The following is a 15,637-nucleotide window of genomic DNA, read 5'->3' on the forward strand; positions in this document are numbered from 1 at the left end:
CTCAGGCATAGATTACCTTAGCTGTATTTGATTTTTTTTAGGAATTTTGGTCCTTAATGCTCTTCAACTGCATACTTTATTTGGCCTTTTCAATGTTTTTGAATTCGAGCGTCACTGATGAGTCTTTTGTAGACAAAACGCACGTCTGGCGTGTATACAAAATTTAGTCCTGGTATCTATGATGAGTTTATCTGGATAGCTCGGAGAGACATTGTCTTTAGTCATTAGTTGTTTTCCCAAAGCAGTAATATTTTTCAAGTTTCCAGACGAGATAAAAAATTAGGACAATATATCATGTAAGTTATAAAGTTTCCTTGTGTACTAGATAAATGCTAAACATTACTTTCATCCAAACATAAAATTTCTCTTTAGACACCTCAATCCCATATATTTACTGTTTTTATTCCTGAAAAGAAAAAACCCGCATTACAACCTGAAAGCGTACGAAAAAAAAATTGTTTTAGAAATTAAAATTCAAAACAAATAACATACAATAACATCTTATGAAATACATGTACGAGTGTTATGTTCCTTTTCACATTATTTGATCGATACTGCTGCATGTGAACTATCACTTAAATGAGTTTATCATAAATTGAGTAGACAGTTCTGCGATCTTGATATAGCATTTCTCTATAATAATTAAGAAACTGACGTGTTAAAATCAAACAGGCAAAGTTCGCCGAAAAAGGTATTCCTATGGAACTTACTGTACACCTTTCTTGGCCGACCTCTTGCAATCTATATAGTCGGTGTTCCCTCAAACACTTGTTAAACAAAGATATCAAAGATGCCAGATCATACAATTTCACATTTGGACATATTGATGTGTATTTTTCAATTAAACTGACATACACGGCTTCCTCTGCTGCATTTTTATACCTGAAATATGATATGAGTGGTCTTCACTGTACCAGAATCTATGGGAAACTTACCCTAGTAAGTTTTCAACTTTACCTGCATATGTTATATAACAAACTGGACATATATATATTACAGTTAATTGCTATTAAGGGGGCTCGCGGGTCTAAATGATTTTTTTTAATTTAATATAGGATTTCTCTTTATTTTTCTATAAATGAACTTTATCTTATACTTAATAGAAAAATGAAATAAAAAAATGGGGTCACCGTTCATTTACGCTCACAATCTGCCTTCGAAAGAAGCATACATTTTTGTTGATGTCCTTTTTTTCTGTTGAACTAATAGGAGAAAAAACGGTAATATCGAAATAAAAAAAGAACTAAATTACAGAAATCGCTCAAATTTTACAATTATTTAGTTTATGTACAGCTAATTTGAAAACAACAATAAAAAATATAGGTCACCGATAAGTTAAAAAAGATATTTCAATTTTATTGCCAAAAAATGGCATTTTTGCACCAAAGGGAGATAATTTGGAGCTCTTTACATGATATCCACATTTTAAAAGTCACCTGGGGTCAACACAAATTGATTTTTTGGAACGATTTTTGTACCAAATGATAAAGTTACAACTATTAAAGGTTATGAATAAAATTTGTATTGAAAAATTAATGTTTATTTTTTTTCTGAAAATCTTATACCCGCGAGCCTCCTTAATAAGTATTGCAATATGCATTTTGTTTAAATGAATTATCAGTATTTAGTTCTAAATCAATCCTAATTCTATCTCATTTTTGAATGATAGTTTTTCATATGTGACGTCATGCTGTTTCTAAATTTCATAAATTCAAATGTGGCATAACGTTTCTGCCTTTTCGCCATCGTATGTGACGTCACAATTTTTTTAATTACGTTGACGCCTGGACTGATTCGGATGTGTGTCTATTTTGTGATAAACTTGGGTTTAGTTTTCTGTAATTAGTTAATATTTCAGTTTCATTATGTATATCTCTTTCATATTCATTTGTTAAAATTTACTGTTTGCAATAGCATTAAGTATTCTATATAATAAGGATGTTCTTATCCCATGCATAAAAACAATGCCGTATTTGTCAAAACCTTTTCAACTTTTGATCTTCAGTGCTGTACAACTTTGTACCTTTTTCCCGTTCGATCTTTTATATCTAGGCGTTATGTATTCAGGTTTAGTTTACTGTAATTAGTTAATACTTTAGTTTCTTTGTGTATATCTCTTTCATATTCATTTGATAAAATTTACTGTTTGCAATAGCATGAATTGTTCTATATAATAAGAATGTTCTTATCCCGGGCATAAAAACAATGCCGTATTTTGAGAAACCTTTCCAACTTCTGATCTTCAGTGCTGTACAACTTTGTACTTTTTTCACTTTCGATCTTTTACATCTGGGCGTCACTGGTGAGTCTTGTGTGGGCAAGGCGCGTTTTTGGCGTATTGAATTTTAAACCTGATGCTTTTTGTTATCTATTAATCATGTTTTCCTGTGTCTAATATGTTCTCCTATTTATTTGTATTGTAGTCCTGTAATATTATGTTGTCATTTCAATGTTATATTTGACTTTGCCATTAAAGTGCGAGGTTTGGCATGCCTTAAAACCAGGTTCAACCCACCACTTTTATTCCCCTTTAAAAGTGTCCTGTACCAAGTCAGGAAGATGGTCATTGTTATAATATTGTTCGTTTCTCTTTGTGTTGCATTTTAACGTTGAGTCGTTTGTGTTTTCTCTTATTTTTGAGATATTGAGATAAGACGTGGTACGGTACTTGTCTATCCCAAATTCATGTATTTGGTTTTCATGTTACATTTGTTATTCTCGTGGTGTTTTGTCTGATGATTGGTCTGTTTCTGTGTGTGTTGCGTTTCGGTGTTGTGTCGTTGTTCTCCTCTTATATTTAACGCGTTTCGCTCGGTTTTGGTTTGTTACCCCGATTTTGTTTTTTGTCCATGGATTTATGAGTTTTGAACAGCGGTATACTACTGTCTTTATTTATATATATTTTTCAACTCATTATGTATTCAAATAAAAGCTATTAGGATTAGAATTTCATTTTACGCCAGACGCACGTATCGTCTTCAAGGTTTTCTCTTTATGCCTTTTTTATTATTTTTATTGACACATTAGTTGTTTTTGTAGTGATTAAGAATATTACACAATGTTGACTGATGTACCCCCTTTTTCGGCACTTTTAATCTTTTGTCTGTTTGTTTTTTCACACATCGTTATCCATATAATGAAATTGTCATTAAAAAAAAGATTTAGCTCTAAGAGTTCGACAAATATGTTATTTTACTGTTTTCTTTTCTGAAAGATTTATCAAAGGTAATTTATGTGATGGATACACTTCTGGTATAGTGACCCAATTTGTCGTTCTAATAAATAAAAGCATGAATTGCCTAGTGATGAACTTCGTCATTTTAGTCTCTTGTGGACAGTTGTCTCATTGTCGAATCATACCACATTTTCTTTTTTATATTCGTTCAACTGACCATTAATCATTATAAAGGACTCGGGCGGGTGTTTTTTTGCATTGACTGACAGTTACATGTAACTTCGTAAACCTTTGCAATTATTTTTTGTTGAGTTTTTAATTTTTTGATAAAATCTTATTTGTTTTGTTCCAGGAAACGCAGTTAGATAATTTTTGGATAATTGAAAAGACAACCCAATAGCAAGGCAACGTTACTCTTAAATATTTTACTACCGGTATTTTCGAGAATTCGCGCTCTTGGGAGTAATGAAACAAGAACTTGAGTATTGATTGTACAAACAAATGCCATCACTTATTTAACGGTTTGCTTGCCTGTGTATAGATGTATCCCCCAAATGACCTCGATTCATACATTTTGTATATTTTGTTATATCGTTTTATCTTGATAGAACGATTCCATACTGACAAAAATCTAATGATAATCAGAATACTAAATAGTTGATTTAAATGTAATACCATTATTACATAAACGGCGCAATTGTTTATGTAATGGATAGAAGATTTAAATATGAATATTGTGAATCAACTAATTGGAGGTAGTTTTGTAAGATAATATTGCGGTGTATTGAGTTCAAATGGCAGTTTTGTCAGAAGACAAAGCAATTATGAAAATATACTTGCTTCTCATAAATACTTAGGGACTTTCCGTTTGGAATTATTTTCATCGGAATTCGGTATTATTTGTTAATTTACTTAATACTGCATATTCCACATAGTTTGTTAGGATACATGAATAATAAATGAAATGTTTTTTGGAATCTGTACGGAATGTTGGGTCTATTTGTTTGTTTTCTTAAGCGACAAATGTGTTTAAGTGACCTTTATAATTTTTGGTTTTCATCACAAATTTTCACAGAACTAATTTAAATTAATTTAAACTTATATTCTCTCTGCAAAAGAAAGTTCAGATTCACTTTTCAACAACTTGAACTGTTTGAAAATTAAAGGCTATTATTTGTAAAACTTTGGTTTTTCTAATGTTTTGTCCTCAAACGATTACCATATTAAAAAAGTAAGAAGCGGATTACATACCGTCTAGACAACATCGAGTAACACAAACCACTTTAAAGAACATTGAACATAAGGTTTTCAATCCCAGACAATTGTGTATACGATATAAGGCGAGCGGTTAATCGTTCCTTATTGAGAAAGACTGTACATAGATTTAACATAAATATGCAATCAACACCAGAGTCGATTCCCAGAGCTATAGTGGTCTTATTTTGTCCATTGTAAAACATCCATAAGAATTTGTAGAAATGCCATACCAGCATGAATAGAATATATTTTGATTTGAAAAAAAACAGATGCTGGAACATATTAAAGTGAATGGAAAATTTTGTAAATTAAGAAAATTATCAAAAGAATAACAATTTGCCGTATTTTCCCTTATTTAAGAAATGAGATCTTCATGACTTTGGAATAGTGTTTTTATGATGAACCTTTGTGTTAGAAAAGATAATAACTGATTTTGCATTTGGTGAATATCAAAACAATTGGATTTTGCTTATAGCTAAAAGCTTCCCGGTTGCCTGTAGTTGTAACTTCCTACATGTATGCCATTTGGTCTCTGGTCAATAATTATCTCATTGGCTACCCTACCACATCTTTCTTAAATAAAATTATAACACTGGATAGAATGAAAAGGTAAATAAAAAATACAATCTTTACAAATAAAAGTTTGCTTTCCGATTTCCAGTTAGGTTTTGGGGTACTAAATGCTCTTCAACTCCGTAATTTCTTTAGCCTTCATAACTTCTTTTATTCGAGCGTTACTGGTGGGATGTTTGTAAACGAAAAGCTCGTCTCAATTGCAAATTTCCAGTATCGAAAAGCTCGTCTGAATTACAAATTTCCAGTATCAATGATGATTTTTTTTTCTGTGATACTTGTTTTTCATTTTAAAAAGAGTTAAACGTAAAAAAAAAAAGCCTTTCAAAGTTACGAAACTATGATTTCGCGGGTTGAAGTCATAAAACTTTGCTCACTGCTCGGATCACAAAAATCATGCTCGAAACACAAAATCCAGTATTTTGATTGGTTGATTCTTGAGGTTGAGTACTAAATCGTGCACGAAAGTTTTATGTCCGTAAGTCAGGTCTCTTGTTTATACATAAATTGTTGTCTAGTGTATGATGCGAACATGACAAATATATTTTGAGTGATAATAAAAATGCTCTACAAAGGATTGCACCTGTCCTAAGTCATGAATCTGATGTACAGTTGTTGTCGTTTATTTATGTAATTTATACGTGTTTTTCGTTTCTCGTTTCTTTTATATAGTATAGACCGTTGGTTTTCCCGCTTGAATGGTTTCACATGAGTAATTTTGGGGTCCTTTATAGCATGTTGTTCTGTGTGAGCCAATACTCCGTGTTGTAGTCCGGACATTGAACTATAGTTATTTACTTTTATAAATTGTGACTTGGATATAGAGTTGTCTCATTGGCACTCATACCACATCTTATTATATATATCTGACTAACAATTCAAGATTTTGTTGTTCTAACAATTCTTTAGATTTTTCTTTATAAATTTAATGTCTAACTTGTAATGCTTGATTAATCAGAAATGTTGAAACTTTGTTTACAAGTGGTAACTCATCTACTCTTCAAATTTCTAATTCCTGCATGTTTTAACAGCTGTCCAAATTGAATTAAGTCTACATTACGTTTTCCTGGACTTTATAGAAAAATATAATCTTTAAACTATGCAATGCCAAATTTTGGCCACGAGCATCACTGAAGAGACATGTATTGTCGAAAGAAAATTGGTATCGTTAATTTCATTACTGCTGACCAACAAAATATTCACTAAGCTGACATACTATAAAATAAATTTATTTCCCAAAACAATTCTTCACTAAAACCTGTGTAATTACTTCTAAGTTTAAACATAGTTTTAAATGTTTGATTGTGGATAATTTTAATGTATGTATTTTGATTACTTTACACACACACATGTTATGACATATTGTGTATGTTGAATGCCTCGAAAAACTATAGCTGATTAGAGTTCACTCCAATCAAAATCATCTGTCATTAGATCTCACAAATAGACTGATCATCATATCATCAGTACCCACCTGAAAGTATATGTCGTATATTAGAAAACATTATGATTGTACATTATTTTTCATTACGAATACATCGGCTACTGAAGGGGACAAGAAACATTTTGTGTAGTCACAACTACGATTACATAGGCTGGTACAAAGTACGGTCTGTCTCTTCCTACTATTTTATTTTCATTAATCGGTCTAAAAAGTACATTTACAAAACTACTGAACTCAAAGGAAAATTTAAATCGGGTAGTTTAAGAATCTTATACACCAGAATAATCTTTGAGCTTTAATGTAAAACAAAAAGTGCACAATTTACTAAAATCAAAAGATGACAAGAAAAGCAAAAACTTATATTTTCAATCATACAGTTGACCAAGATATGACGAAATTCCCTATTTTAAGCTTTTTTAATGAGTCGTGATATGTATGGTTTGTAAAATGTTGCCCTACCAGCGCACCCTGTCTCTTTTCGACTGGGGATCGTGCGATTTCTCTTAATTTTTCTAAGTTATATCTTAAAAACTTGTTCTGCATTGCCTATTATTCAGTTTTTCTATGGTGTTTTGTATACTGTTGATTGTAATTTCCAATAATATTTTCAGTTTGTTTTCAACTTTTAAGTTTGCATGCCTCTTTTGTATGTTTTGCTTACGTTTTAGTATATATATTTTTTCTTTAGAATACTTTTTTTAGATGCTTATTTTCTATATGTGATTTGATTTGCGTGACGTTAATGATTATGTTGAGAATCGCTATTGAGATCGCTCAGTATGAAGTCCATGCAATTCTGGAGTTCCAAATGGATTATAAAATTGTAAATATGATTGTCAGTCTTTATGTACTTTTTGTATTATTATTCAGTTTAATATTTATGTAAACATTTATTTACTGACACATTCTATATAAAGTTGCTCTATACAGAATAATAAATATATGTCAATTTTGATAAATGTATTTGCAAACTAAATGAAATTGTTATACACCGACCAAATCATGTTCATCGCATTGGGAAAAGCATATAAAATAAATACGAACAAAATAATCTAAAAGTTATATTCTGTTTTAAATCATTTTACTTTGTATTGTACCTTTATGATCGAACGTTCAGGAATATGTCTATATCAAATTGGTTCTGTCTTAATTGTTGCTACCCCTATTGTCTGCGATAACAAATGTTGGCCTTGTTCCATATTATTTTCCTTATCTACACCTGCATCTGGTAATGTGCGTTTGGAACGTTTAAGTCTACATGGGATCAGTTCAAACAAGGCACTCTTGAATTCTTTATTGTTGAAAGTGTAAATAAAAGGATTCAAAGCGGATGACATCTTAGCAATAATTGCTGGTATTCCACTGGCTATAACAGGAAGGTCACCTAGACCGAATGCTCTCCAAAACGCTACAACAGCGTATGGTGTCCATGATATAAGAAACGCACCTAAAATATGTATATATATGTGAACGTGCTAATCAAAAATCCGAACGCACCTAAAATATGTTATATATGTGAACATGAGAGTCAAAATACCGAACGCACTTAAAATATGTATATTTGTGAACGTGCTAGTCAAAATACTAAACATTGATGATGATTATTTCAATAAGTAAATATTTGATACTTTATCTAAATTATTTACAGCATAATGAATATGTTTAAATCTTAATAAAGACCTATGGATTTTCCGCTTCATTGGAGGCTAATTTGCGGCCTCGATTTTTTTTCTGCTCTTTGTTTGGGTTGCTGTCTACCTGACTCATTTCCCATTATATATTCTATTCTATTAATACTGCAGCATATCCTATGTACTATGAACAAACTTTAGAAGAATAATAATACCCAAAAAGAAAAATCAGGAAATCATATCTACAGTGACTAGTTATAGTACACAAGGAGCTAAAGATAACAGAAGAACATTCAAACTCGTAGATAAAAAGTCAACTGCCAATGCCATTGCTTAACAGAAAGAGACAAACAGAAAAACAATAGTATACAAGACATATCATAGAAAATTAAAGACTAAACAACCATACCCTACGAAAAACTGGGGATGATACCAAGAGCTCCGGAGGGTAGACCGATCCTGCTGTACATGTGGCACCCGTCGTGTTGCTCATATATTAATAGTTATAAAAAAATAATATTAAAGTTATAAATCAACTTACATATCATCAGCAGTATAGTTCTAACGAGGCGTTTTTCCATTGTCACCCATCTCTTCATTACTTTCTGATTTCTCAACAACTGGGGTTTCGTCCTTCGAATCTAAAAATAAAATCTAATACATTATATAAAATTATTTAGTTTTCATTGCTTCATTCAATAGGAAACGGACAAGAATACTTAGCAATTATCTTGTTGTTTTTGATTTCTGTAAAATAAAATCTGTTTATTATTGATTTGGCAAATTTTTAAATGTCTATTGTGTACAATGTAGTAGTATCATTAACCAACATTTATCAACATATTATTTTAGAATCACCAAAAGCAATAGGAACACCAATGTGGTGAATTTATTTGAAGCAGATTGAGTCAGTATATTCTGCCTCACCAATGTCATAATCATACTGCTAGCAATAAGTGAAAATTTTAAGTATGTGATGACATAATTGATCAGAAAAGTACGGGAATTATTGTAAGGAAAATTGAAACATATTAACAATTCGTATGGAATGCTCGTATCTTTACGTATGTAAGATTTTCATAAAATCAAGACAACTTGCAATCCTGCAATGTGATGTTATGATAGCTTGATTTTACATTCACATTTTTGTTATGAAGACATTTGAAAATATCTACATGTCAACTCCAATATTTTCAATTCAAAGCACGAAGAGTTTGATTTTATAAGTCTGCTAAAGTAAGAATATGGGAACTCTTATATTAAAAGTTCAAGGCGAACGGACTTTAAAAAAATATCATCCCTTTACTTTTGATGTACACGTACACATACACGTAATAATGGATTTTCTAACGGCGTTTATTGTGTCTAGATTATAAACATGTCAAATAAAGATGTAAGATTATAACGCGTAGTCAAACGTCCGCTAATTATGAAATGATTTCATATACAAGTAAGATGTAACAATATCATTATTTTACAAAAATAACAATATTGTTGTCTGCTGTCTGTACAATTTCCATCCTTCCCTGTACACATATAAATCAACCTAGGTACCATTAGTTGACTAACATTTCACCATTGATATTACAGCTCACTATAAGGCAAATTCACTGATTATAAGAAACATAAAAGCTAACTTGTATATACATTGTATGTGACTTTTAAAGGAATGGACCTGACACATTTTTAACTCAAATTTGGAATACTGTATCTAAAAAAACATATCGTGAATCACAACAAATGGCCACGGAATACTATAGATTATATCCTGAATCTGTGTAATACTTTATTTATTAGTTGACTGGGAATATGTGTTCCACTGACCTTAATTCTTCACTTACTAAGTCAAGTCAAAGTAGACGGACTACGTGTTAATCGGATTTCTTAACAAGCAATGTAATTCTAATGCCCGTGCCGATTCAGGATTTTTCCAACAAAAGAGAAATGTTGGCAGTTTTAATTAAATAAAAAACATTTCTGTTACTGTTAAATAACACTGGTCACAGATTATGTTTAACAAACAAAACAAAGCTAAGTTTTAATCCACCATTTTTTACAAACGCCACTCACCAAGAACCATAAAACGTTGATCAAGTATTCCTTATTTGAAATTCAAAGATTTGTTGAAAGATTTAGTTCAATTTTTTTTTTATAAAATTTACACCGAAGATATTGACTACATATACGAACAAAAATCAGGACACCGTTCCGTATGTCTATTTAACAAAAGAGTATTATTTGATTGATAAACTTTATTTTTTTCTCAATCATTTAAACAAAACGTATTTAAATTGATGGTGAGGTTCGTGTTGCAAAGTCTGTAGTTGTCTTTATGGTGTTTCGTGCACTATTGTTTGTGTGTTGGTCATGCCATAGCGTTGTCTGTTTAATTTTGACTAAGAATGTTCTTTGGTATCTTTCGCCTCTCTTTCGGAGACTCTGTTTGTTAACTTGATGCTAATTAACTCATTTTCCATTGGATATCAAAACAAACGTTACAGTCTTAAGTGACAAAGCAAACTTGATTATATTAAACCTACTGAAAAAGTAAACTATGGACGTCATTAGACAAAAAAAAGATAGAAAATCTAATTAAAAGTCAACCAGATTGTCATTAACTCTACAGTGAAGATTACCAACACTAATTTATTTATACCATTCTAAAAAGGATCAATTGTTGGTTTTAATTAAAGTAACCAGACGTTTCTATTTAGAATAGGAAATGAAGCAATCTGTAATAAAAAGTATAAAATAAGTTTCGAACAAAATACAAACTGCTTGATATCATAGTATCTTGGAAGATTAAGTGCTCGAAGCTGGATGATATCTTACACAATTTTTTGATGAAAAGATGAAGTCACGATAATTCCACGTTTTGGTCCCAGTAAATTCATCCATTATTTTAAATCTACTAAGTAACACCCTTCAAATGCACACAACACATAAAGTGGTAAGTTATAAATTGGACATTGACGTATAGATTTGTTTATGGCTTCTGGGGTCTTGTTTTAATGGAAAAGAAACACAAAAAAACAGAAAATTGAAATAACATAATTTTTACTGTTTATATGTATATTTTACGCCAATCAATTGGTAGTAATTACAAAAGAAACTTAGTGTGAATTGTGACGGCTACTATTTTCTGACTCGTAAAAACGATGGGGGACTATACAATTAAGTAATTAACTGTCTTTTAATCTGAGTGTGTGACAACTTTCAATAGTGATGTATGGCGTACATTCAATGTATCTGCTGAACGGAAAATCTAGTCTTTTTTTAATATGCCTTCTGGTGTAGAATTAGAGCAGTTGCGTAAGGTTTAGTATTAAAAAAAATCTAAATTAACAGATAGTTAATTCTTTATTGTGTTAAACATATTATGGTTACAATTATAAAAATCATTGTAATAAATTACTTTGCTCTTCATGGGACCTTCAATTGGAATAAATATATCTGATCTTATTTTGGTTAGATACAATTGTAATATACTTAAATCAGAGACTGATAATATACGTTCATAAACCAGTTCTTGAGTTATAGTGCTTATATTTCTACGTTTTTCATTTATAATTTGCTTTTCGTGATTGCTGTGAATGATTTAATGGACAATAAAAAATATAGTAATCATTGAATCAGGATATAGCACTGTGATTCCTGCATCATTTAGCCGATAAAGAAAATGGATATCATACAAAAAGAAGAAGTTAATGATACAAAAACGAGATACACAGCAAAGTCAAACACATTGATTGCAATATCCATAGACAAGAAAGCAAAAGTGAATACTTAAACAGGCTATTATTTGAACTTGGAATTATTTAAAATTAAAGAATTTCTTGTTTGTGAAATTTTTAATAAATTTCATGATGATTCTGTACGTTAATGTTCTGTGTGGCTCACAGCACTTTCTATTACAAAGAAGATAGTACATTTCTAATAGAATGCTCTGTGCCGCGCACAACACTAACTATACAAAATACATTGTATTGTTAGTGTTATTAACCGCTCAAACCATTATTTTACCAAATAAACATGGAATTTATCAATTCAAGCATAAGAAATAATGCAAATTCCATGATTAAAAATAATTCCAAGTTTAAATAATAGCCTGTTCTTAATAGACTAGGGGGGATTTGCTGACATTACGAAAATTGATAATTTGGTCTGAACTCTTTCAAAAAGAGTTCAAGAGTGTGTAGACCAAGTCATAAGCATCTATATTGTCAGGTATTTGCAATTATATATTAAAATAAAAGATAATGATATTATGTAAAAACAAAAAGATGTGGTATTATTTCAAATGAGGAAACTCTCCGCCATAGACTTCATGAATGACATAGTAGTTAACAACAGTAATTGCAATTACCTTCAAATACATGGTACATGTTTTCCACTCAAATATTCTAATTAGGGTTTCAAATATCAAAATAAAAATACATAGTTATGAATACAATAAAAGATAACTTACCATTCGAACTATGTTGATATAGCAATATATCATTGTTAAAACTGGCAACAAGTAACAAAAGATGAATATTGAGATATTGTAGCTTAGAATCAGATAGTCCGCACTGTTAAATGCAACTGAGCACGTTGTTCCTATTGCTTCGTATTCATAACTTGTCCATCCCGAGAACGGTATACCACTCCAAAACAAGCCAAAAAGATAACAAAATACTAATGCTATAATACTTTGCATATATTTTACTTTTTTCCGTGACAAAGGTCTTTTGATAACAATGACTATATATCTATTTACAGAAATCGCAGTGAGAATATACATGCTGCTGATACTACCGAAATACATTATAAAGCCTTGAAATACGCAAACGGAGAAACCCCATAAGAAATATCCTTGAAAATTCGCTATTGCTGATAAAGGTATACCAACTATACACATAATTATATCGTTAATGAGCAATGCAATAATGAATGTATTCGTTGGAGTTCGAAGATGACGAAATCGAGAAAAGACGACGAGCGAAAGTCCGTTTGCAGTAACACCAATAAAACAAACAAAAGATAAATATAAACCTAAAAACAAATAAATTTCTTCAGGCACAGCAGATACAGCAGCGTTAGTTGTATTGAAAGTTAAATTAATCATATCTGCAACACTTCTCAATTATGTTTTCGCCGTCGATTATATTGCTTAGTTTATAAACACTACATGAATGTTCGTGGTCTCTTTATAATATCCTGATATGACAAAACCTGAATATATTATGGGAGAATATTGCATAAACCGATCGATCCAATCAAATAAAGATATACGATAGATATTACAGTTCCATTCACGTTAACGGGAGGAAATTTGACTGATTGACATGCATTGTATTGTACTGTAAACGGAGTTCTACTGTTATAAGTATAACTAATATGTAATAAAAGAAGGTATTAAGTTATGGAAACAATTCATAATCGACCACATATTCGCCAAAATAGCGATCAGATTGCTGGGTGTAATTTTTTTGTTTTAAGTTGCGCGCTTGTCAGAAATGAAAAGATATGAGTTCGGTCTTATATGTTTTGGGTTCAAGAATTTCAGTTCTTCAAACTTTTTTCAAAATTCAAAATCTAAAAAGGGAATCATATGGTTTAAGGAATCAAGAAGGAGCCTACAAACGACAGATTAATTTATATGTTGGAACGCAATATGTAAATAACTGTTTGAGTATACATTGTCGAAAAGTGCAGATCGATCATGATCTGGTCGCATTCTCACAATTATTCAAGTAAACGAAAAATTGCTAATTGATAGTATATGAAAAGACATGCAAACATTTTGAAAGTGACATGACAAAACAATCGTAGAATAGAACAGAAAGCGGACCAATTCGTAAGACAAAGATGCAAGATTGATTTGCGTAAACACATTTGGAATTATACTTTATACACTATTTTTTTAATATTGTTTTATGTTTGTGACTTCTACCTTTGTATTAATGTATCAATAAAAGGTTCGGCATGTATATTCCTTATAAGGCTCTGTTTTAACATATTTAAGAAATAACATAATCATCATATTCAGATAAAGTTATGTATATTTGTATTCAACTTATCTAGCAAAGAGTATATCTTTTGTGTATTTCATTACGTTCCCTACATTTTGTCATGCACTTATAAACAAGATAATTAATTGTTAATTTAGATTTAGTTTGACATTTGACCCCGTAAATTATCCATTATCATCCTTTACTATAAGATGTTTTATTAATTCTACGTTCTTGGTGAAATCAAAAAGCATAACATCAGTATTTTGCAATGAGGTAGGTAACAAAACGTAATAGAATTTATATCAATTCAGGGTTTAATCATACCACAAAATATTTTCAGCTGTTAAAGACAGTTTGGATACACAAATCACTGATTTTACACGTCTGTGCATTGACTTATATCCAAGAAATAAAAATAATTAATTTCAGTCTTAACTACTAAAAACAAAAAAAAAGATTATCTATTCCGAAAAAAAAGTGTGTAAAATCAGTGAGGTCATTGATTTAGATAAGAGATAGTAAGCTTAAAGGGTCACTGAGCACCAAAGCTCCTTCCATCTTTAAAGAGCCTCAGGTAATTAAGGAATTGTCTTGCCTCCATGACGAATATGTCGTCTTTCCAGCTGACAAAGCCTCAAACAATACTGTTTTTATTTGCAAGTAACACTACATTGACACTTTTTCACATACATAACTTATAGCTCGACTGAAAGAACTCATTAGCTTATGTTTCTTTAACCAAAAAGGCACTAGACGTTTAAAATGTACGTTTTGGGCAGGGATTCAGCTTACTTTGTGAAAAAATCACACAGAAAAAGAAAAAAATACACCGAAGAGGATATAACTGCCATGCTGGACTTTTTATTTCACAACATATTTGTTGAATTTGGAGGTTTGGTCTTCCAACGGACTATTATAATCCCAATGGGTACCAATTGCGCTCCTCTACTTGCAGATTTGTTTTTGTAGTCCTAAGAAGCAGAATTTATCCAAGGACTTGCACAAAAAGAAGAAAAGAAATTAGCCCAGTCTTTTAATTTCACCTTTCAGTATATTGATGATGTACTGTGTCTTAGTAATAATAGATTCAATGAAACTTACATTTGATATATCCAAGTGAACTTAAAATTACAGATACCACCGACACAGATACATCTGCTTCATATTTAGACCTTTTTCTCGAAATGACTTCTGTTGGTAGGTTGAATACCAAGATTTATGACAAACGGGATGATTTTAATTTTCCTATAGTCAACTTTCCATTTCTGTGTAGCAACATCCCAGTGGCATCAGCATATATATGTGTCTCAATTGAAACGTTACTGTTGAACGAGTAATACTGCTTTCTGAAAAGTTGCTAGGACAGAGCTATGAATCAATCAAATTAAGGTCATCACTATAGAATTTTTATTGTCGCCATAGTGAGCTGATTGGTCATTATGACAAAAGTGTGTCAGAAATAATATCTGATATTCTTCCTCAGTCATAACAACCTTCGATCATTACCGAACTGAACTAAGAAATAACACGACGGGTGCCGTATACGGTGTAGGAAATGATT

General features: G+C 31.0%; 1 protein-coding gene across 1 annotated transcript; it reads right to left on the bottom strand.

Moving 5' to 3' along the window:
* Nucleotides 1-6,340: 6,340 nt before the first annotated feature.
* Nucleotides 6,341-13,255, bottom strand: LOC134693367 (visual pigment-like receptor peropsin). The gene is made up of 4 exons (XM_063554146.1): nt 12,549-13,255; nt 8,622-8,721; nt 7,547-7,896; nt 6,341-6,479 (listed from the first exon to the last, which is right to left on the bottom strand). The coding sequence occupies exons 1-3, from the start codon at nt 13,185-13,187 to the stop codon at nt 7,580-7,582; spliced, it is 1,056 nt and encodes a 351-aa protein (XP_063410216.1). The 5' UTR covers nt 13,188-13,255; the 3' UTR covers nt 6,341-6,479; nt 7,547-7,579.
* Nucleotides 13,256-15,637: the final 2,382 nt, after the last annotated feature.

The sequence above is a fragment of the Mytilus trossulus genome, chromosome 12, assembly GCF_036588685.1.
Source record: "Mytilus trossulus isolate FHL-02 chromosome 12, PNRI_Mtr1.1.1.hap1, whole genome shotgun sequence".
Lineage (NCBI taxonomy): Eukaryota > Metazoa > Mollusca > Bivalvia > Mytilida > Mytilidae > Mytilus > Mytilus trossulus.

Excerpts from the sequence above, each read along its gene's own strand:
- LOC134693367 (XM_063554146.1), bottom strand. The coding sequence starts at position 13,187 with ATGATTAATTTAACTTTCAATACAACTAACGCTGCTGTATCTGCTGTG. Across the intron at positions 8,722-12,548 it reads ATATCAACATAGTTCGAATG|ATTCGAAGGACGAAACCCCA; the intron begins GTAAGTTATCTT and ends TTTTATTTTTAG. Across the intron at positions 7,897-8,621 it reads AACTATACTGCTGATGATAT|GTGCGTTTCTTATATCATGG; the intron begins GTAAGTTGATTT and ends TACATATTTTAG.